This window comes from Lepidochelys kempii, chromosome 25 (genome assembly GCF_965140265.1).
Source record: "Lepidochelys kempii isolate rLepKem1 chromosome 25, rLepKem1.hap2, whole genome shotgun sequence".
Taxonomy (NCBI): domain Eukaryota; kingdom Metazoa; phylum Chordata; order Testudines; family Cheloniidae; genus Lepidochelys; species Lepidochelys kempii.
Window position 1 is genome coordinate 15,863,127 of NC_133280.1, and position 22,680 is coordinate 15,885,806.

The window sequence follows — 22,680 nt, forward strand, 5'->3', positions numbered from 1 at the left end:
ACAGGGCAGTTTCTCCGCCGTCTGCGCAGCACCAGCAGGGGGCAGCGCGATGCACAGAACAATCAGCCATGACGGCTGGATGGGCAGCCCCAGGGTTTGGCTGGTGGCCAAGATGGGCAGCTGGTCCCCATGCCCCCCCAGCTCAGACAGCAGGGTGTTGCCCAGGGTGTGTGAGTCCTGCCCATGGTACGTGGGGGGCTGTCAGCGCACATCCCCTGTGGTACAACTCCAAATCTCACCAGCAGGACTCAACTCTGCTCCTCCCAGCCCCAGGGCTGGGCGTCGAGGACCCCACCACAGCCAGCCCCAGGAGGGTCTTCCCCTTGCACTCCCAGGCAGGGCACCTCTGCCAAGGCTTGGTGGGAGCTTGGGAAGCAAGTTCTGGGGGCCCTGCTCCCCCAGCCCCACAAGTTGGGGGCTCTCAGCCCTGCTGCTCCAACACAAGACAGGCTAGAACCAGGACAGGGGCCAAGGGAGCCTGTCCAGAGTCAGACCTGGGTCCTGCAGCCAGGTGAGCTCAGCCGCTCTGCTGCTGGCCCGAGAGCCACCCCTATGATCCCTGGGGCCTCCCCTGGTGCCCACGTGGGTTCTGGTCGCTGTGGGCGGTGCTAATGTCCGAATTGCTGGGCTCCACAGACCATCAATTCTCTCCGCTGCCTAAATACCAGCAGCCAAGGTGTGGAATGAGCCAGCCTTGCCACTTAGCCGGCGATCGATCAGGGGCCAGGCGCTGGGGGTGCAGCAGGTGAGCTGGGCTGGTGCCAGTCCCGACTCACCCCCGCACCGGGGCAGGGGGTTGGCACTGGGGCAGCGACCTGTGGGGCTGTGCCCTGACCCCCCATGGAGGCTCCCCTCTGCTGGGGCTCCCAGCCCCCCCAGCGGCCTCCCCGCTCCCAAAGCCCTTTCGCTTTACATATGCAAGGCAGCGTTGCCATGGCAACGGGGCCTGCCCGTGCCGTCTGACCCGAGCTGCGTCGCTGCGCCAGATTCTCATTAACTCCAGCGTGGCAATCAGTTCTGCACCGAGCACACGGCCGGGCACCACAGAGCTGGCTCCCAGCCCACCCTGCTCCCCGGGGCTGGAGGGTGGGGGGAGAGAGCTCATTAACCCCTCCAGCACATACCCCTGCTGCACCCTCGCCTGATAAAACGCCCAGCACTTGGCAAAGCTGCAGCCAGAGGGGAAAGGCAGGGACCCCGGGGGGCTGAGCCTAGACACCATCCTAGAGAGAGGGCAGCCTGGGAACGGCCAGAGAAAGACAGACAGAGCCAGCCCTGCCCAAGGCCACGCAGCGAGTCAGGGGCTGAGCTGAGAAGAGACCCCAGGAGGTCTGACTCCCCATCCCCGTCTGTAACCACTAGAACCTACTGCCAGCGACCGACTGCTGCGACAGCCTGGCTGCAGGGCACCAACTGCAGGGCAGCTGCTGCAGCCCCACGCGGCCCCCAGCGTCTAGGCCTGACCTTTCCCTCCCCTCGCCAGCTACTGACCGAGCCGTGTGGGCCATCCTGGGGAGGGGGACGTGGGGGTGGGAAAGCCAGGTGGAGGGGGGCATGGGAGATCTGGGGGAGAAGTGGGGGCTGGGAGATCCAGGGGGAGGGGGGGCATGGGGGTGGGAGATCTGCCCATGTCTTCCCAGAGCTGGTTAACTGCGGGACCGGCAGCCAGGCTGGGGCACTCCAGGGGCACGTGCTGGGCAGAACAGCACAGCCCCCAATCCCTCTGGGACAACATTCCCGGGAAGCCAGGCAGAACCAGCCTCCTCCGGCTCTGGGTAGTGCCCAGTCCAGGGGGCTTGGAGCATGGAGGCAGCCCCTCCCCCAGGCGGGGGGGACCTGGGGGTGTCCTGTTACTGGTGGGGGACATGGGCTCCAAGAGCTGTCACTCTGGCAAGTTGCTGCATGGCTGCCAGGACCCCCGTAGGGCCTGGGGGGTGGGAGGCTGTCATGGACAATGGGACCAGCCCAGCCCGGCTCCCGCCTCCACGTGGAGGAGACAAAGGGGCCAGTGCTGAGGGGGCAGAGCCAGGAGGTGGAGCGGCAGCACTAGGAGAGGGAGGGGAAATGTGTGTGTGGGGGGGGGGGGGGACCAGCATTTTCTAGCCAACCTAGATTGGGAGGAGGAAGGGGGGGAATGGGATGGAGGGAGCCTGCATCCCCTCCCCCTGCAGTTTGCTCAGGCAGGGTGGGAGGTAGGAGGCCCCTTGGCTCAGTCAGCCCCTAACTGGAGCCCATCTCCCCCCCCACATACACACCCCTGCGTAGGTTGGTTAGAAAAGGCGGATTCCCCCAACACACACGCACCCCCGCTCCCATGGTGCTGAGCACAGGGCTGGGATCACACTAGCCTCCCCAGGGGTCGCCTTCCAATAGCCACCACTCAGGACTTTACCCAAAGGAGGCTGGGGGGGCCGGTGCCACCCTCGGGCTGCGAGAGGGGCAGAGTCCAATAGCACCCCCAGCCGGGGTCAAAGCGTTCCTGAGCTGCCAGACCACTCCATGGCACCAGAGGCCCTGAGTAAAGCCAGTCCCTGTAGCAGGATCCAGTGCAGGGCCTGAGCTGGCAAACCCCACAGCTGCCCCCACACCAGCGCCCTTTGCCCAGAGCTGGCCTATGGCAGACCCCGGCCCTGAGGCAGCATCATGGAGCTGGGATGGCTCCCGCCCCAGAGGGCATGGGGCCGCGGCCTGGAGGGCATGTGCCCACAGTGCTGGGGCTGCATGGCACAGGGATTATGTACAGGGCAATTAGTGTCCTTCGCATCAGCCTGACTGCAGCATCAGTAAATAGACCAGAGTAATTAAAGAGCCAGCAAAACAAACAGATGGCTCCGTGCCGGAGGGCAGCTAGGAGGGGGGCACGGAGGGCAGCTAGGAGGGGGGCACGATGCTGGAGCACTGTGGGGGAGCACTGCACAGAGGGCCGGGTCAGGAGGGAGCACCATGCTGGGGACAGAGCTGGGAAGGGTAGGACCATGCCAGGGAGGAGGTGAAGGGGTGGCATCGCCCTAAGGGGGCCATGCCAGGAGCACTATGCCATGCCAAGCCCCCTGGGGTTATCTCCATCAGTAGTCTCTCTGCCCTCCATCCAGCCGCAGCACCACCCTCCTCCCCACCTAGCCTCAGCCACCAGGCTCCCAGCATGGGGGCCCGAGGATACCATGGGCATGTTCCACCCCTGCCCATTCCAGCACCACAGCTCCCTGCTGCAGCCCGGGGCTGGACTCAGAGCCAGTCAGAGCCCCCTAGCACCAGCGCCCCACAGCCCCTGCCCACTTCACCAGCTGGCTCCCTGGTGCCCCACACAGTCCAGTTCCTCAGTGCCGCAGCAGAGCTTCCCTCCCACTCTGCACAGTGGGTGTCCCTTGCAGGGCCACTGCTGTCTTGCTGGGCCCGTAGCCCTGGGCAATGCAGGGCCAGGAGCCCCACCCTGCCCTGGGCAGCCCATCCAGTGTAGAGCGTGAGCTGTCCCGTCCCACCAGGCCCCTGCCCTGCCAGAAGTGCTGCCCGGCCTGCACATGGCCAAGGTGCAGCGTGGCACATGGATTTGCCAACTCCGCCAGCCACCAGGCAGTTCAGTGCTTGGCAGCAGAGCAGCAATCCCAGCGCCAGGACAAACAGCCAGGGCCTGCCCCACACTAGTCAAACACAGGCAGCCAGGGGCAGCCGCGCTGTTGACTCTGTGGCCACTGATTAACTCCCCAGGAGCCCCACGCAGATAAGAGCCCGAGCTGCTGCAGAGCCCTGACCCCTGGCCCCCAGCGCTGCCTGAGCAAGGGCGGGGGGGCACAGGGGAACAGCCAGGCTCTGCTGTGACTCCTAGGGGCAGGTGGCAGCATCTGGGCGATGGGAACTGGGTCCCTGCAGGGCTGGCACGGGAGGGGAAGCCAGGGTGGTCTTTGGCTGGTGGGATGGCACCTGTCCTGGCCCCGGCCTTGGAGCAGGGCCTTTCTCTGTGGCTGCCCGACACCTGGGGTGTTCCAGGGCTTGGGAGGGGGGGTGCACAGAGCAGCCTCCAGCCTGTCCAGCTGTGTGCAGAGAAGGGGGCCGCAGAGGCTAACCTGTTCCCACTCTAGCCCTAAGCCTGGCAGGGTGCCCCAGAGCCAGGTGCAGCTGAGAAGCGACAACACATTTGCCGGCCCCCGGCTCCTGCTGCCGGGGCTAATTCTCTCCAGATGTCCGAGCCGCCTGGCCCCCCCACAGCCAAGCCAAGCAAGCCCAGTGCTCCATTTCCCCAGGCAAGCTCCAAAGACATCCAGCGCCCCACTGCCAGGGGTGTCTGCCTGAGGCCCCCGAGCACTCCCCAGACCTGCCCCACATCTGTCCCCCCGCCCCCCAACACATACACACACGCCCCACAGCCAGGCTGGGCCACAGGGCAATCTGACTGGCTGCCCCACTGCAGCTCACCCTGCCAAGCTGGGTGGGCATCTAATGGGGGGGCATCCCTCTGGGTCAGATCCCTGCACAGTGTCAGGGAGTGGTGCTGGAGGCACAATGGGGCCCAAAGCTGAGGCCTGCCCCCCTGCGCTCATTAGAGGCAGCGGAGCACTTCTGCATACATGGGGCACCGGGAGGTCCGTGGAACTGACCCCTCCCCATCAAGGTGGCAGAGGAAAGTGAAGAAGGGGCCAAGGCAGTCCCAGTTCTCTGGGAGAGGAGAGAAGGCTCCGACGTCTCCCCTCCCCTAGCACTGCCCCCCAGCACGGAGCCGCCCCCCAGCACTGCTCTAGGGCAGCAGGGTCAACACTGGTGGGGAGATCACCCCCACGCTCACCAGCCCAGCAATTTCCACATAGGTCTGCCATCCATGCCCTGCCCAGGCCAGGCCTTGCTTAACACCAGGGGACCCACACCCAGGCCAGGAGCCCGGTTTGCAACCCTCCTGGTTACAAATTAAACCTTGAAAATGTGATTTAAGTGAACCCTGAAGACTTGGCTGGCAGAGAAGGGGGCATCGGGGAGTAACCAGGGGCCTGGGATCATGATGGAGCATGTGCACATGGCTCTGTCTGTCACGGTGGGTGTGCACACATGTGTGAGGGGTGTATCTGCGTGACTGTGTGTGGTGTGCGTGTGTGTTCACAGGGGCTGTGCGCACACGCAAGGCCCATGCATGCTCACGTGTATGGAGTGCGTCTCTCTCTCTGGGAGCACGACATGCATGTGTGAGCACAGTGTGCCAGGCCCAGCCCTGGAAATTTCTGGGGGCAGCAGCACCTGTGGCTGGGGGCAGTCGGCAGACACCCTGTGGGGCTGCAGGACTGTGATGGGAGGGAGCGGCTGGGAATGAGCCACTGCCCTTTTAAGCACACCCCCCACGGCTGAGGGCTGGCGCGCCCCACGCTCTCCGGAGCGTGCTGGCGGATTCCCACAGGGCCCGGCCCGGCGCTCTGCTCCCCTCCCAGAAAGTTATTCATGTGCACAGAGCGCCAGCAGGACCCGCGCCGCTCCCTGCAGCACAGGCCTGAAATATTAATGCCCCGCACGCTGCAGCCTGCCAGCCAAGGGCAGCCGGGGCGAGAGCGCGGCCAGCCCCACGCACACCCTGGGGCGCTAGAGGGGCGCTGCCATCTGCTCTCTCTGCACAGCCCGAGGCAGCAGGCGTGGGCTCGGCCAGGCACCCCACAGCTGGCGCTGATGCTTCTGCACAAAGAGGAGGGTAGCAGGAGGCCCTGGACCACCCCCCACGGCCTCGGACTGGTTAGGAAGGGGCTTGGCTGAGGGGCTGCTTACAGGCTCCAGGCCCAGCCGAAGGGAGACCCTCACCGTGCCCTTGGGCATCCCAGCTACTCACAAAGCCCCTCAGCCAGCCCCAAGGGGAGACCACCAGCTCCCCCCATCACTCTACCCCCAGCCCGGTCTCTGCCTCCTGCCCCCAGCCAGCCAGGGCCCTGCCAGCACCCAGCGATCAGGAACGAAGGGCACTGCTCTGGCCTCCTGCGCTGCTGCCAGCCAGGCACCAAGCACGGGGCCTGCGTTACTGCAGGCTGAGAACAGGACTGGGGCACCAGCTGGGATAGCAAAAAGGGGGCTCCAGGTCAGGACAGAGAAACACCAGCAGGGCTGCAGGGAAGTGCAGGCTGGGATAGCAGGGGGCTGCAGGTGGGGGTTGAGGGGCAGTGGCCAGGCTGTGTGCGGGGAGGGGCACTGGATCGTGCACAGACCCATAAGTTGCTGCCGGGTGCAGTGTTGCCAAGCAAACTCGCCCCCTTTCCAGCGTTTCACCCTGCAAATACCCACAGAGATTGGCAAGAGCCCCCCTGGCTGGCCCCATGCAGCCCCCTCCTCCTCCCTTCAGGGTCTGCACCTAAACACACCCAGCTGTGCCCCCTGCTCCCTGTTACTGACACCTCACAGGCTCTGGGCTGCAGCTGGTAACAGGCGGCCTGGCCTGGCTCCAGATGCACCAGGCTCCCCCTCCCTGGTGTAACTAGAGCTGCCTGGAGGGGAGCAGAGGCCCGTCAGCGTGCTGGGTCCTAGCGAACCTCAATTCCCTGCTCCTTGCCCCAGGACAGCAGTGAGCTGGGAGTTGGGTGCAGCCCCTCCCTACCACGACTTCCCACAGGGTGTGCGTCCCAGGCTTAGTGCAGGGGGCAGGGAGCCAGGAACCCTGGGTCCCATCCAGTCCTGACATCAACTCCCTCTGGCCAACATGGCCCAGCGCCCAAATCCTAGCTAGGAGCTGGGGCTGGAGTGGGAGGTGGGGAATGGGAGATGGGACCCTTCCCTTCCAGGGGGCACCGGCTCTGATCCAGCCCCAGGGTGGGGCTTTCCCCTTGTGGTCACTGGGTCCAATCTCACCCCACCCTTCAGTGACAGAACCATCACCACCTGAAGAACAGTCAATGGCTTGTGTGACATGAGTCTGCAGGTTCTCAGTTGGGTCCCTGATGGATGGGTGCCCGTGCCATGCAGCTTCCCTCACAGCTGGCTCCCTGGGGGTCAGCCCTGCAGTGGGGAGAAGGGCCTGGTCTGGCCATGAAGCTGGCGGCCTCCCCAGCAGAGGGAGGCGGGCTGAGAAGTGAGCCTCCCGCAACAGCCTGTTAACATTTCACCCGGGCATGTGGTCAAATCACTGCCCCTGTCCTGCACCAGAGCTGGCTGCAGCACACGGGGGCTGGTGCCAGGAAAGAGGCTCCAGCCCTTGCTGTGCAGAAGTTGTCACACACACACACACACACACACACACCCCCACAAGCCACGAGTGCAGTCAAAACACATGAGCCACCTGTCCAAACGTTCCCATCACACACCCCGTCTCCGCAGCTGGCAAATCGGGTATTTAGCAGGGAGACAATACAGCTGAAAACACAAACTGAATGACAGGAGAAAGGAAGCTATCGGCACAAAGATGCAGCGTCGTTAACAGCAAACCTGTTCCAATGCCTGCATCATGGCTGCTTCCCCCCTTTCCAGCCCCACGCCCAGCTCCTGCAGACAACTCGCTGCTTAGATCCAGAGCAAGCACTTCATGCCCTCCAGTTATGTCAGGAGCACCGGGCATGGGGAAGCGGGTGCCCTGGGGGCTCTCCACCCCAGGCTGCTCCTGCAGATGCACAGAGATGGGCAGCGCAGAGCCCTGCCGGTTAGACCAGCTCAGTGCAGTGGGCTGGGTGCTTGCAGAAAGTTCCTGCCCTGGGGGCAGCCACTCTCCAGCCCAGGATGCTTGCCCGAGGGCACCCTCGCTCTCCGCCTGCCCACAAGAGGTGCTCACACACTCCAGATCTTAGCCTTGACCTCCTGTCATGGAGTCCAGGGCGTCCCACCGCTACCACCAGTTGTCACGGAGTCCCCGGGCGATGCTCTGGAGCTGCTCCCCATGAAGCCAGGCAGGACTCTGGGGAAGTCTCCTCTCTGGGAGCAGCCTGTCTGCAGGACACACAGCTCACACCTTCCTGGGTCTGACCTCAGAGCATTCAGCATCCACTGCCCCTCGTGCACTTCCCACAGCGAGTCCGCTTAGGCGGGGTCCTGGGAAGCCAGAGGGTCCTGCCCCCCAACTCCGCACTCAGACGTGACTCTCAGCCAGCCAGTAAAACAGAGGTTTATTAGATGACAGGAACATGGTCTAAAACAGAGCTTGTAGGTACAGAGAATGGGATCCCTCAGCTGGGTCCATTTTGGGGGCAGTGAGCCAGACAACCACATCTGCACTTCACTCCATGTCCCCAGCCAGCCCCAAACTGAAACTCCCTCCAGCCCCTCCTCCTCTGGGCTTTCCCCTTTCCCGGGCCAGGAGGTCACCGGATTCCTTTGTTCTCCAACCCTTTAGCTCTCACCTTGCAGGGGGGAAGGGCCCAGGCCATCAGTGGCCAGGAAACAGGGTGTCGGCCATTCTCTGTGTCCAGACCCCTGCACACACCTGCCCTCTAGGGCTCTGCAATGATCATACACCCTTACCCCACTCCCTAGATACTTAAGAACTGCATAGGGGAAACTGAGCCACCCCCACAATATTCAGAAGAAACATTAAGAACAGTCCCGCTTCATCACATCTCCGCCTCGGCACCCCCCAGCCAGTGGGTGCTGAACCACCTATGCCCTGCTGCGCCTGGATGAACGGGCGAGTGTGCAAAGAGAGCACGCATGTCTGCCATTTGTGGGAGGGATCTGGGCAGTGGGTCATGGCAGCTCACGCCTCAGGTGGAGATGGCGCCTGCCCTGGCCTGGGGTCTAGGATCACCCACAGGGGGTCAGAGATCACAGTGGGTGTGTGAGGAACTACCCAGCAGGGTGCCATGGTGACCCTGGCAGAGCCACCGCTGCATGACACCTCCCCACCCCACCAGGTCACAGTCCTCCCCCTAGTCTCAGACTGGGAATAAGGGGTGGATTTGAGGGTAATTAACAACTGGAACAAATTTCCCCAAGGCCTGGAGAGGAGTCTCCATCCCTGGGCTGTTTCCCTGACAGCTCCGCTCTAGGAATGGTGGGGGCAGGTCTCTGCCCGTGTTACGCAGGGGGTCAGACTAGATGGTCACAATGGGCCTCCTGGCCCGAAAATACAGGGTCCAACTCCCCCCCCCAATCTCAAACAGGAGTGGTCACCCCTAGAGTGGCTGCCCGGGGGGGGCCTGTCCCCACCACCCATTTCCTAGCACCCCTTGGCCTCTGGAGAGCTTTCCTGGATAAACCCAGACGTTCCCAGTCTGCAGCCCAATGCTCAGCGCCTTGCTCCAGAGCCCTGCCGGGAGACGCAGGAAGTGCCAGGCAGGACCTTGCCCGGGCCCCACACAGCTTCCAGCCGGGGTCAGGGCAGAGAACACGAGGCCCGGAGCTAAGGGCTCAGCAACGACACCTAGCCCCGAGTGTGGCCGGGAAAGGAGGAGGCTCCTCACAAGCACCCACCCAGCCAGCAGACACGGCCGTGCTAGGGCAGACAGCCCCCCCAGACTTCAGCAACCCCCCCCCACTACAGCCGCCACCACCCCCCCGACCCTGTCACAGCACACCGCCCCCCCAGCCACAGCCGCCACCCCCCCCCCCCCGACCCTGTCACAGCATGCTGCCCTCCCCCCCCCGGCTACAGCCACACACACCCCGACCCTGTCACAGCATGCTGCCGGCTCCCCCCGACCCCGGCTACAGCCGCCACCACCACCCCCGACCCTGTCACAGCATGCTGCCGGCTCCCCCCCACCCCCGGCTACAGCCACACACACCCCGACCCTGTCACAGCATGCTGCCGGCTCCCCCCCACCCCCGGCTACAGCCACACACCCCCCGACCCTGTCACAGCATGCTGCCCCCACCCCCCACCCCCGGCTACAGCCACACACACCCCGACCCTGTCACAGCATGCTGCCGGCTCCCCCCCACCCCGGCTACAGCCGCCACCGCCCCCTCCCCCCACTACAGCCGCCACCACCACCCCCGACCCTGTCACAGCACACCGCCCCCCCCCCCCGCTACTACCACCGCCCCGACCCTGTCACAGCACACTGCCGGCTCCCCCCCCTCCCGGCTACAGCCACACCCCCCCAACCCTGTCACAGCACACCGCCCCCCCCGCTACAGCCGCCACCACACACACCCCTGACCCTGTCACAGCATGCTGCCCTCCCCGCCCCCCCGGCTACAGCCACCACCGCCCCCTCCCCCCACTACAGCCGCCACCCCCCCCCCCGACCCTGTCACAGCATGCTGCCCCCCCCCGGCTACAGCCACACACACCCCGACCCTGTCACAGCACACACCCCCCAGGCTACACGACACCCCCCAGCACAGGGGAGTAACAGCAGCAGCCCCACAACTCCTCCAGCACAGCTGAGTCCCCTGGGGCTACTCAGCACAGGCTGCCCCCCCCCCCACAGCCCAGCCAAGAGCACGGTGGGACTGGCCTGCCCCAAGCCCTCCGCCCTGGAGCCTCCAGCACAGCCCTGGCCGCTGGCGGGGACGCGGTTACTCACATAGTCATGAAAGGCCTTGGCTTCGCTGGAGTGCTCACATGTCTCCCGGCGGTCCGGCGCCGCACAGTACAGGTCCCAGAACACACTGCGGGGAGAGAGCGCGTCAGTCAGGCCCTGTGCGCCCCCCAGCCGGCAACCCCCAGCTCCGCCGGTGCCCCTCGATCCTAGCCCACAGCCCCATTCCCCCAGCCCTGGGCTCCCCCAGCTCTGCCGGTGCCCCTCGATCCCGACCCGCAGCCCCCTGCTCCGGGCTCTCCCTAAGCAGCAGCTCCCAGTTGTGCTGAGCTGCAGGGTAGACAATGAGGCCCGTGGCCGTGTCTGAGCTAGAGGGAGGGGCCCTGTGCCAGCCAGCTCACCCTGCCCACATGAGGGGTTGCACTCGTGCCACAAAAATCATGGCTGAAGCCCCTCAGCCACGACCCACCAAACTCACTCCACCACCAGCCTGACGGCCCCGATCTGAACCCGTTACCAGCAGCACAAGAGGCTGCTGGACTGGAACCACGGAGGCCCATCCTGTGCTGGTGCCAGCCACGGCCATGGGGTCAGGCCAGACCCACGGGGTCAGGGCTGCCCATGGCTGATCACCCGCAGCAGGCAGTGGAGAACAGCCATGCCCTTGGGGGAGCAAGGGCACATCCGCACCTGGCCCAGCATGCTGGGAGCATCCCATTCCAGATGCAGTGGCTGCTCCAGGCCCTGGGGCTGGCCCGGCTCCCCCTTGGCCCACAGGCTCCACCGCAGAGTGTTTTCCCAGGTTACGGTTGCTAAGATCATCAGCTGGAGCTGAAATTGAAATCCCAGGAACTTTCCATCAGGCTGCAGCATCCCGGAGAAGGGGAGGCCAGGGCCTGGCCAGAGCCACCCTGCCTCTGGCACCCAGCCTGGCCCAAACAGGCTTGTTCATGCACTGGGCTGACAAGCACCTAGGAGGGGCCTACGGGGTGGAATAGGTGCGGGTGTCCACGTTTCTGGGTAGCCCAGAGGTTGGGAAGAGGCTCAGCGCTCTCTGAGTCCCCAAGGGAGCCCGCAGCCCCCTCACCCATGGCTGCTCCCACTCTGCAGGCAGCCCGGTGTGGCCCCGGGGAGCCACCCGGCCATGCAGATCGCGCAGCCACCAGCCTCACGTCTTGCTCCACTGCTCGGCCATGGCATAACGCACCAGCAAGGCCTTCCGGGGAGCTACTCCAGCAGCCCAAGGGTTAATCCCAATCTCTCTCCCCCACCCATGCCTGCAAAAACCAAACCATCACCTAATAGTTTATTGGAAACAGCTAAATACGCAGACATCAGGTCCCGACGGGCAAGCACCCCACTGGCTCCCAGCGCCCCAGGAGAAGGTGGGGCAGAGGCACTCATGGGCACACTCTGCTGCTAAGCGCTGTAGCTAGATCGGCAGGATAGGTCTGGGCTCTACGAGCACAGGGCAGAGCGATCTATCCTGCTTACTGTACAGACGGGGAGGCGATGCCCAGAGAGGCTGATGGTCTTGCCCAAGGTCACACTGGAAGTCTGGGGCCGAGCCGGGACTGAACCTGGCTATCATGACCCCCAGAGTGACCCCTTCCCCTGTGGGCCAGGGCGTCAGCCCTGGCACTTCCTGCCACTGTGCCTAAGATCGGGGAGCCCCAGTTACACACGCCGGCTGCAGCTGGCCCTTTGGAGACTCCTCCACTCTGCTGCTGGCTGCACCCTGTGTTGGCTGGCGGCGATTCTCCCCAGTCGAGCCTGGTTTTATTTACTGGCCCCTGAGCCTGGTGCTATGCAGGGGCTGCGCCGGGGTCGTCAAAGCCGCTGGGCCAAGCTGAGGGCTGATGCAGCAGCGCTCAACCAGCCCTGAATATTTCTAGCACTGCCCCTTTAAAAACGGATCGCTGTCAACCACGACTGGCATTTCCAGCCAATAGGATGATGGTATGCAAATATACTATGGGTAGCCAGGTGGTGAGTGGCTGAGTGCTCTGATGTCACCATCTCATCTCACACCCCCACCCACCCCCAGGACCTGCCCTGAAATTCAGCTCACTCCAGGGGCGCCCATAGGGCCAGGCTGGGCTCAGGGGAGAGGGGGCAGCGGGGCTGGGCCCCGGGCACTGAACCGATGGAGCACCTGTCTGGCCAGCGTCAGCGCCCCCTGCAGGAGGCCGGGCACCAGCAACGCTGCTCCGTCCAGCCATAAACCCCCAACCTCAGGGGCCCAACCCCCACGGCCCTGGGCAGCAGAATGGACCACGGCCTCATCCCTTCTCCCCCCCCCCACAACCCCAGCCGCTAGGGGATCCCCCCTGCTGCTTCTGGGACACCCTGCCCTGGGGATCACGGCCCCCCAACAGCCCTGAACCCCTTCCTCCTCCGCGGCAGGAGCAGGGGCTCCGGCCCAGTGCAGGGACCGCCCCCACACACAGGTAGGCACATGCTACAGCTGAGGAGTCCAGAGTTCAGCAGGCTCACCCACCCACCCAGGATGGAGGCACAGCACCGTGGGGTGGACTGACACCCTGAACACAAAGGCAGCAGTGGGTCAGGCAGCCTCACTGCACCCCAGCTTTCCCCTCAGCTCTGGGGCCCATTCACCAGTCTGTCCCATGGGCTGGGAGCAGGTCTGCTGCATTCACCCTCCCAGGGACAGGAGCAGAGATTACAGCACCTTGCATACACGCAGGGGGACACTCAGATTCCTGGGGCCCAGCTGGCAGGCGAGGCCCCCTGCCCCCCAGGCATCTCCCGTGGGTACCCAACACGAGCAGTCCCATTCCAGGAGCTGGGCCCTATTCCCCTGCGGCTCTGGGAGCAAAGGGCATGGAGCTAGGAACAGAACCCAGCCCCCTGCGCTCCAGCCATTGCCCGGCCCTTCACCCTCTCTTTGTGACATCACGGCTGGTTGCCAAGGCGACTATTGTGATGTCACAAGCAGAGGATGGGGTGGGGGCAAAGCTCTGAAGCAAGAGACCGCTTGGCTAGGCTGCACAGAGGGGACCCGGAATAACCCCATCCAGCTAGGGCACGAGGGGGAAGCAGGAGCCCCTCCCCCCCACAGACCTCGACAAGCACCCCCTGCCAGGCATGCCCTGGGGCAGCACTCCCCACAGACCCAGGAGTCCATGCCAGCCCCATGCAGTTGGGCGGTCCCAGCCCAGAGCGGTGGGGCTGGAGAGCTCTCTGCAGCTGGGGGCCAGGCGAGGGTCACGCCCCCGGCAGCTGGGCTGCACCAGGTGGAGCCAGGCACGGGGCATCTGGCAGCCAGGGGTGGCAGGTTTGTAGAAATTGTGGTGGTGCCCAGAACCCGCCCGCAAACTCTTCCCCCTACTTGCCTAAGGCTCTGGGAGGGAGTCTGGGTGGGGGAAGGGGGTCTGGGGTGGAGGCTCCGGGCTGGGGCGCAGGCTCTGGAAGGGAGTCTGGGGGCAGAAGAAGGGGGTAGGGGTGCAGGCTCTGGGACAGAGTTTGGGTGCAGGCTCCAGGCTGGGGCAGGGGGTGTGGGTGTAGGAAGGGATGAGGGGTGCAGGCTCTGGGAGGGAGTTTGGAGGTAGGAGGGGGTGCTGAGGGAGGGGGTGTAGGGGTGAGGGCTGTGGGAGGGGGCTCAGGCAGAGGGTTGGGGGTGTGGGGCTGGGGATGAGGGGTTCACAGAATCGTAGAATATCAGGGTTGGAAGGGACCTCAGGAGGTCATCTAGTCCAACCCCCTGCTCAAAAGCAGGACCCATCCCCAATTAAATCATCCCAGCCAGGGCTTTGTCAAGCCTGACCTTAAAATCTTCTAAGGAAGGAGATTCCCACCACCTCCCTAGGCAACGCATTCCAGTGTTTCACCACCCTCCTAGTGAAAAAGTTTCTCCTAATGATGTAGGAGGGGGCTCAGGACTGGGGATGGGTTTGGGGTGCAGACAGGCTGCCCTGGGGCCAGAGAGGAGGACTCCCCCAGCCCTCTCCCTGCCAGCAGCAGTGAGCTCTGCTGGGGGGGGGAAGCGACCCCCCTCCCCCCAGCAGCACATTCACCCCCACCACTGTCACTGCTGGGATGCTGGGAGGGAGTGGGGGGGAGGCATGGGGTGGGGCAGCAGGCAGGGTCAGGGGAGAGACCCGGCCCCACACATTGGTGGAGTCGGGCCACAGGGCCCTGAATATTGTTGGAGCCCAGGCACCACGGGCCCATATAAGTCACCGCCCCTGCTAGCAGCTACTTTGTCATGGGGCAGACAGGCGGGACAGGGTGTGCACAGCTCAGTGGACGAGGATGGGAGCTCCGTGCCCCCCAGCCCAGGCCATTAGAACAGCCCAGAACCAGACCTGGCTCCAAACAAACCCAGTCCAGTGAGGCTCCTGGGAGAGGGAAGAGATGGACCCCTACCCATGAACTCCTCCTGAAGTCCTTAGTTTACCCCGCTTTAACAGAGGAGCTGTGCAGAACAAACCAAATCCTGCCCCATTTGTACATCGGCTCCTTATCTCCTTTGCACTCCCGTCTGAGCGATGGGAGCCTGGAAGGAACCCGCTGGTCCCAGAACATGGGGCTGCCACGGGGAAGTACATCAGGCCCAGATCGAACGGGACGAAGCCCCGTGGCTGCCTAGGAACGGTGCTTTCTGCCTTTTTGGGGCCAGCCAAATTGTCTCCATATGTGTGAGGGGGGTGTGGTGGGGCCCAGCACTGGGGGAGCCGGGGTGTTTCCGGGAAGCAGGATGCGGAGGGGACAGGGGGGACCCAAAATAAATTCCAGTTGCTCCTGCAGGCTGATGGGAAAAGCAGAGCAGCAGCTTTATGGGGTTCGAGGTGATGAGTGTCAGCGGCAGAGGGAATAGCCAGCAGGGACAGGAACTGGGGGAGGGAGGGAACAGCCCTTCCCCCTCCCCCCTCCACTAACAACCGCCCCCTCCCCTGTTCCGCTGACAAGGAGAGGGCAGGGGCCATCCTCTCCCCGGCAGAGCCCAGCTGATCAGGGGATCTGCATGCCCACCCCATGGCTGTAGCCTGGGGCACAGTCCCCCCACGCCCCAAGCTTGGAAGGGCACTTACCACCACCAGGAGTGCAGGAACCCTGGGGGCTCCCCCAGCGTGATATTCTTCTCCCATCGGATCTGCAAGAGAGAAGGCAGGTCACCCGAGCCATGTCCAGACAGGGGATCCCAGGTGGAAATGCAGCATCAGCAGGAACAAACCCCTGCAGCGATCCAGCCCTGGCCCCCACAGCGTTCCCATCTGCTGGCCTCCTAACTCCAGCCTGCGGGCATGGTGCGCAGGAAGCTACCTGCGATGGGCGACTCAGTGCGGGGGTTATCGTAGGGTCAGGGAGGAGGGGGGGTCGGCGCTCCAAGCACATCTCCAGCTCCCTGATGGTCTCCAGGGTGTGCTGTCCCTGCAAGCATCCCCCTCCTGGGGCCCATGCACTGGGCCAGCCACATCCAGGAGAGCGATGGGGGCTGCAGGGCAGGATCAAGGGGCTCCAGCAGAGCTCCGGGACCCTTGTTCAGCAATGTGCTGTGTGGAGCCCTCATTTGCTCCATCAGGCCCTCACCTTCACCCCAGAGCAGAGAAGCCCCTCAGCCGGCTCCTTGCCCCCAAGGCCTTACATGGAGGAATCACCCCAGCGGCCCAGCCCTAGAGCCCTCCCCTCCCCCCACTCCGGCGCACCAGGGTATAGAGCTGCCCAATGTCCTGCAGCGGCACAGAACCCGGTGTGACAGCACCCAGGTGACGCAGCCTCCACCAGCCCATCCCCACCGCACTCGGGCTTCCCTCTCCCTGCCCCAGCTGCAGACCCTGTGTCCCAGCCCCCCTTAGCTGGGAGCCGTGCACCTGGGGCCCCTCACCAGGCTGGGGATGCCCCTACAAAGGGGGCCATCAAAAGCTTTGGCAGCCCATGGAACCAAGCGGAGCCAAAACGGCACTGGCCAGAACACAGGACGGGACATGAGCAGGGCTGAGATGGAAGCTCCAGCAGCCGATGGGAGAGCCGCTCTGTGCGGCTGGGACCCTCCTCCTGACGGGACCTAGCATCCCCCTGACACGCTGGTGGGGTGCTGCCCCCACCCCGGACTCTGCAGGGGTCCCAAAGCCACCCTGGTCTTACCTCCGAGAGGAAGGTCTGTGCAGATTTCTGGGCTCCCACATGCAGCAGGTACTCGTACACGTACAACGCCAACCTGCACAAGACGAGAGATGCCTCAGTCCCAGGAATGCCTCCCCCCCACAGCCCGCTCTGCAGCAGGACCTGGCCCCATGCAAGGAGCTCTCTGGGCCCCATGCAGCCCATGGGGCCGAGCCAGCCAGAGCATTTGATCCCAGGAGCAGTTGGGTTAGTTCTGTCCCGATGCCCCACACAGCCAAGCCCCAGGGAGCCTGCACCCCTCCTCCTCCCTCCCTGATCCCTCAGTCAGCTCCACTGTGCTATCTGGACTGGGAGTCCAATTCTGCCATCTCCTCCCCCTGGGCACAGCACTGCGCATGCAGGACAGGGGCTGTGTGGAGCAGGCCCTGGGAATAAGTGGCCAGTGCTTCCAGAAGCCCCCTGGAGCCCCTAAACACCAGATTCCCCATGGGGGGAGGTTTCCTTCTCCCCTTGCCATGAACAGGGACGCAGACAAAGGCCCCTCCACAGGCCCAGATCTAGCATTTAGCAAGCGCCTCCCATTGTGAGGGGGGGGCAGTGGGGTCAGGCAGTTGCCTCTGGGGTGGAACACGACAGCCGCACCACACTGGCTGGACTGGGGCTGGAAGACAAGAACCCTGTGACCCACAGAACCAAGCACAGTCTCAGTCTGGCAAGTGCCCATCCCTGCCAGGCCCTGCTAAAGCCAAGGGGAACCACATGCCCTCCAGGTCCACAGGAAGAGAGTCTGAGATGCTGGGGCCTGTGTCTGGAGCAGACAGCCCAGCTCTTCTGGCCTCATGCCAGGCTCCATGGAGCAGGGAGGGTTGGGAATGGTCCGAATCGACCATTCAGTGCCAGTCCCAGGGGTGCCAGACTCCTAACCCACAGAGCATGGGGGGCTGCAGCGGGCGTTACCCCTTCGAAATGCAAACAGACAGGCGCACACTCCCCCCACAAGACAAGCCTGCTGCACCCCCAGGCAATGCCGCAAACCCCTCCCCCCACTCTCACGTGACTCAAACCCTCTCACGCCCGCACGGGGCGCTGGCATGTTGGTGGGCAGGCAGCTGCTGTATTTTCAACAATTTTGATCTGTTATCTCAAGCTGCAGAAGTGGGAACGCTGCAGCATCTTTGGCTGGACACAGAAACTTTTACCATTTGCTACCCCAGTGAATGGTGATGGGAATGCAAATCTTTAGACCCATCCTAAATAAAGAAAATAAAAAAAACCAAACCCACCAACAACCCGGCAGATTAAGTTATTTTTCTGGCAACTGGCAAATTCAGAAAAAAACCCAGCCTTGGGATAACCCCAGATGCAACAGGAGGGGCAGTGCCCCAGGGATCAGGGCACTCACTCTGTAACCAGCATGGCTCCCCCAGTGCCATGCGGTGCCCTGGAAGTGACACAGGGAACACCCCTGGGCACCAGGCATTCCTTGCAGGGAGATGGGTTTAAATGCATTCCCAGCCAGGGCTGTCCAAGGGAGAGTGGGGCTGCTACAGCCCCGCCACTGGCTCCTGCTTCTCCATCCATTTGCCAGCACCGCAAAGCATCAATTATTCAGAACATCCTGAGCAGGTTGAAAAGCCGCGACAATGCAAGAAAATCCAGAGCATCAACACTGCCTGCCCCCCAGACAATGGCACCGTGCGGCTGGGCTGAGATGCGCCCTAGCAGGGAGCCCAACATGCCTTGCGGAGCAGGGGGTATATGCATCGTGCTCCCCCATGTCCGGTCCCCCTCATGCACCTCACCCACTACCCCTGTCATCTGGCTGCCTGCAGAACCCTGGCTCCCTGGGGCAGGCTGTGGGGCTGGTTCCCTCCCTTCACCCTGCCCCACTGCTGCCCCCGTTCAGTGGTGACCCACAAGTACTGAAGCCACTTCCCCAGTTCTCGCAGCTGGTTCCTTCTCCTCACCATACCCACTCGGATGTCACGGACGTTGGCTCGCCCACCACTAGCGAAGGGAAGGGGGCAAGGTTTGTTTCACCCCCCCCTTCCCACCCTGTGGCCCCAGCATGCCAGGCCAGCCAGTCCATACAGACTCACAAGGGCTGGGTGTTAAAGCCTCACCTGGCAGCAGGGGCTGATCCCTCCCCCGCAGCCCTGCTGAGTTTACATGGGGAGCCAGACAGGGCCCAGCTGCTGAGCTGGTTCAGATGGGCCAGCGTGCTGGGCTTGCCAGAACCCACGGTTCCCCTGCTCCCCCAGGCGGCCAGATCCCCATGTGCAAGGGAGGATCCACAGGGCTGGGAAGGACATAAGAGGGATGATGAGAGGCGCAGATGGAGCTTTCCTAGAGCACAGAGAATTAAATCCCTGGACTGGAAGTGCCTCCCCCACCCCCAGCTGCAAAGCCCACCCCCTCACCAGGCAGCCAGGGCAGGGATGAGCCAGGGCGGCTCCCACACAGTACCCGCCTGGCAAACCAGGAGCCATAAACGAGCGTCCCATGCAGGGCTCAGTCCCCCGGGGCTGCAGGCAGTGAAACCTCATCAGCACTGGTAACAGTGATGTCCGAGTCCCGCCGGGTGGGGTGTTCCCAGCCAGCCCAGGCCACGGCGTGGGAGAGGCCCCAGGGCTCGTGGGAGGCGAATGGGCAAGCGATGCAGAGAAAGAGCACAAGGGGGGATGAGGAGGGAAAGGCTGGGGGCAGAGGGATGAACGGAGGGGGGAACTCAGCCACTTCCCCACCCATGCAACATCATCCTTCCACTCCCCGGGATCCCTAAGAGATGCAACCAGTGCACAGGGCAACAGGCTCACGGGGCATTGCTCTGCTCTTAGGGGCAGAGGCCTGGCACATTCAGCCCCCACGGGGAGCAGGCAGGGCACCAGTTCTAAGGGGTGAAGGCTGTGGGGTGATGAGACGTGGGGGCTCAGACCCCTCAGCCCAGCCTGCACTGCCAGCACTGGGACGGGGGGCTGGCATCTAGACACACAGGGGGAGGAGCCTCCCACTGGCCTCACAGCCCCGTCGGGAGTGGCATGGGGGGGTACGGAACCTGCCTCCCTGCTGTGGCCATGCCAGGAATGGAAGCCATCCTCTGTGCCCCCCTGCCCGCATGTCCACCCAACACATGGCCATGGGAGCCTTTCCTTGTGCCAGGGCTGGAGCCAGGCAGTTCAGCCCTACAGCCCTCAGAACGGGACATGGCCATTACCCCCTCCTACCGACTGGTAGCAACTGGCACAGGGAGTTGCTCCTTGCCACGGCAGGAGCTGGGTTCCAACCAGGGTCCCCCTGGGCAGACAGACATGCCATGGGGAAGAGCGCAGTGCTGGAGAAATCCACAGAGAACTGCCCCTGCTCTGCCCACTTAACCAGCTCCCCCACCAGGCTGCCTGGCCCCCAAGGGGGCCCCCCCAAGCCTGCTCAGTGCAGGAACTTGAGGGGCCTGGCCGGCCTGTTCTGGCACAGGGAGCAGGAGGAGGCAGGGCCAGCTGGAGAGCAGCAGCTCTGAATAGGTGGAGATGGGAGTGTCCCCAGGGCAGAGAATTACCCCAGGTCTCAGGCTGCAGAGCGTGTGCCCACTTGGTGTGGGACACAGCTGGCACGCCTGCCCACTCAGCTAGCTGGGGATGCAACAGACAGCACAATCCACACCGGGAACACCGGGCACAGTGTCCTGGGATCGGCCAGGCACCCGGCCCCCCCTCCCCCTCGGCCATGGCTAGCAGCTGGACAGGCTCAGGATATGGCCTGTGGGTCTCCAGAGGGGAAGAGCCCAGCTCAGGCCAGGCCCTGCCCGGAACTCCCCATGTCCGTCCATCCTGGCTCCAGGGCAGGGCCCAGCCCACGCTCACAGCCGGGCACTGCTCATCCTCTCACCGGAGGGAGCTTTCTGCACACTGGCCCCTTGGGCTCCTGCAGTCCTGCCAGGCAGCAGCCCCAGCCCAGCAGGGCACCCAGATGGGTTACCCCAGGCAGAGGGCTGTGCACGGAGATCTCCACCCTCCCTGCTGGCTCCATCAGCTCCTGTGCAGCACCCTGGGGGTTAACACTACCGCGCGCTTCCACCAGAGCTGGGTCTTAATGCCACGGGGGGCAGGGGATTAGAACAAGCCAGACGGCGCAGGAACTCCAGGCTCGAGGTAACCTCTGCGCAAGGGTAAAGACAGCCAGGATGGCAGAGGAGCGGGGGCACCTGCTTGCTCCAGCTGCGTCCATGGAGGGGTGGAGTGGGGGGGCTGGAAACAGGACCCTCCCACCAATGAGGCAAGGTCAGCACAGCCAGGCCAGAATGCAGGTGGACGGCCCCCCTGTGCCCTGCACTGCCCCCCACTGTGGCAGGCCCTGATGGGAGCTGGACATGTAGCAAGGGCTGAGCTGGCCTCGAAGCCAGCTGGTTGGGTGGGGAGCTGGGGATGCCCTGCTTGGCTCCCTGGGAGGAGCAGCTACAGCCCCCCAGGCACTAGGCACTGTACAGACACCTTGGGCACCAGGAGAGCCCAAGCCCTCCCCCAGCCCTTTGTGCTAGCTGCAAATAGCAGCCCCCCAGATAGGATTGCCACACGGTCAGGTTCTCCCAGGGCCCTCCTGCTTCCCTGTGAGCTGTTGCTATGGGGCTCGCAAGAGCAGGGCTGTGACAGCACCTCAGTGCATTGGAAACCCTGGGGGGCTCCACCGCACCCCAAACCCAATGCTGCAGCCTGCCAAGAAATGGCACCATGGTGCCAGGGATCCCAGGTGTGCGTGGGGGGCAGGACTGAGGGGCTGCGAGCTGAGAGTGTACCAGCTGGAACAGATGGTGCATGGTTTTCTAGCCCAGGACCCAGCTCCCTACACTCCTACAGGAAGTCCATCCTGTGAACGGGTTTCCCAGCCATGGTTTACCTGGCATGTGCTGTGGGCAGCTACAGGGTCTCTGGTCCTGCCATTACCAAGCTGGGGTTCACAGAGCACCCAGGGCTGTTACTGGGCTGGGCAGCACTGCTCTTCTGGGCACAGTCACTTGCACGGGGCTTCCTGGAACAAGAAGCCCCCAGGAGAATGGGCCATGCCTGGGCCCAAGGGGCCAGCAGCAGCAGGGCCAGGCGTGGGGGAGCAGGAGCAGCTTCCCCCTGCGCCACGATGTTCAGGCCTGGCCTGCACACACTGGCTTCCCGCCCCAGCTACCAGCCTGCGGGGACGGGGACAGAGACCTCGCTCCAGCCTCAGCCCTGGGCCCCAGGCAGCGCAGCCAGGAGCTCCTAGGACCGAGGTCTGTGGGGAACAGCAGAGCTTCCACCACTGCCCGACTCAGGAGCTGTCTGGGGCGGGCTGAGGGCAGAGATAGTCACCCGGACACCAGCTGGGTCTCTGGAGTTGGGGGAACAGGGGGTCAGAATGGCAGAGACCGTTGGGACACCATCAGGGACGTGCTGGTCTGGGACGCCGTGGCTCACAAAGCCTGGGAGCAGGCCTGACAGCTGAGGCCCAAGCAGAGGGGACCCAGCCTTGGAGCAAATGCCCAGAGGGGAACCAGGGCAGCCGGAGAGTCTCTGCAAAGCCTTCCTCTTGGAGAGCCTGAGTGACACGAGCATCCTTCCACCCAGACAGCCCCAGGACAGAGCCTCTGACAACAGCCAGCAAGGCAGCCAGGCGCAAACCTCCCCCCAGCAGAGAGCTGCCCGAAAGCGAGAGCAGCCAGACACTCCACGGAGCCCACAGGGGACGCGGCTACTGCTCTGGACATGGAAGGAGCCCAGATACTATGGTTACGGGCGCCAGGATAAACTTTGCACATGTCTGATTCTAAACGTTTTCCTCTACACTCAGGGTAGTGTTTTTCCTCTGTGTTTGTGCAGCGCACACTCCCCTGGCCCCTGGGCAAGGCCCTGCAGATAACAACCACTCTGCACTTCCATGAGACATTCAAAGGGAAAAGTCTCTAGCCACTGCTTCCCAGGGCCAGATCCTCAGCTGGTGCAACCCAGCATGCTCCCACTGCAGTGGGCAGAGCGACGCCAGCAGAGAATTCAGCGCTCATGTCGTCTTCTCCCCTCCCGGAGCAGCAGCCGGGAACGGACAAACCCCTGCAGAGCTGGTGGATCAGGGCCTGTTCAGAGCACTAAAGCCAGGACCGGTTCTGGACCCAGGCATCCGAGACCCTCGGAGACACATGGAAGAAGTTCTTGGAGGCAGCCCCCCCATACTATCCAGCCCACTCACCCTCTGCATGGAGGGAAGGCTG

General features: G+C 63.8%; 1 protein-coding gene across 2 annotated transcripts in view; it reads right to left on the reverse strand.

Annotated features, from left to right (window-relative positions):
* The window catches only part of SSBP4 (single stranded DNA binding protein 4), a 67,584-nt gene that overhangs the window by 23,958 nt on the left and 20,946 nt on the right, over positions 1–22,680 (reverse strand). For both annotated transcript variants that reach the window (XM_073323668.1, XM_073323669.1), the window contains 3 exons: positions 16,476–16,548; positions 15,422–15,483; positions 10,413–10,497 (listed from right to left, as the gene is read on the reverse strand). Coding sequence is in view for 1 of the 2 variants with exons in the window: in XM_073323669.1 (XP_073179770.1) it covers positions 10,413–10,497; positions 15,422–15,483; positions 16,476–16,548 (220 nt within the window). In the remaining variant the exon portion in view is untranslated. The remainder of the gene's footprint in view (positions 1–10,412; positions 10,498–15,421; positions 15,484–16,475; positions 16,549–22,680) is intronic.